Source organism: Nansenia antarctica (genome assembly GCF_963989245.1).
Source record: "Nansenia antarctica genome assembly, chromosome: 3".
Lineage (NCBI taxonomy): Eukaryota > Metazoa > Chordata > Actinopteri > Argentiniformes > Microstomatidae > Nansenia > Nansenia antarctica.
In genome coordinates this window covers 45758192-45758695 of record NC_137688.1, presented here as the reverse complement: position 1 = coordinate 45758695, position 504 = coordinate 45758192, and the positions used below count along the sequence as shown (strand labels likewise).

At 38.3% G+C, this 504-nt stretch overlaps 1 protein-coding gene across 1 annotated transcript in view; it reads right to left on the bottom strand.

The window, feature by feature from the left end:
- Positions 1–202: 202 nt before the first annotated feature.
- mlpha (melanophilin a) overlaps positions 203–504 on the bottom strand; it is a gene marked incomplete at both ends in the record, with an annotated part of 26787 nt that continues 26485 nt past the window's right edge. The window contains one exon of the mRNA XM_080527313.1: positions 203–241. Within this exon, the coding sequence (XP_080383439.1) occupies positions 203–241 (39 nt within the window). The remainder of the gene's footprint in view (positions 242–504) is intronic.

Genomic DNA, 504 nt, shown 5'->3' with positions numbered 1-504 from the left:
AAATACACACAGAGAGAAGGATTAAGGCATGTGACTTCCAAGGCAGAGAATATGACATCCTGTTTGGATATACAGTGTTTGTAGGTGTAGAGATGAGAAGAAATGTATGCTTTAGATAATAAGGAAAGGGTTAATGTATGTCCAGTGGCTACATTTATACAGAGTCATCATTGGGCAGCTCGGGATACAGTGTTTCACATATTTATAGATCTCCGGCGGGATGCTGAGCCATTTCTGGTTCCTGATGGGGGAACAACAGGAGATTATTTTTTTCAGCAGTGTACATAATTGATAACTTAAACATAGATAAGAGCCGAACATAAACTAGTATTGTATTGTGAAGGTCATAAATAAAGATCATAAATGCTGTGGCTTTATATAATAGGAAATGGACATTTACATTTTACATTTCGGCATTTGGACCACATGTTAGGGGCATAGCAATAAACTTCAGGACTTACTTGGGGGAAAGTCTTGGTTAAACCTTTTTCGTTGCTGCGCACC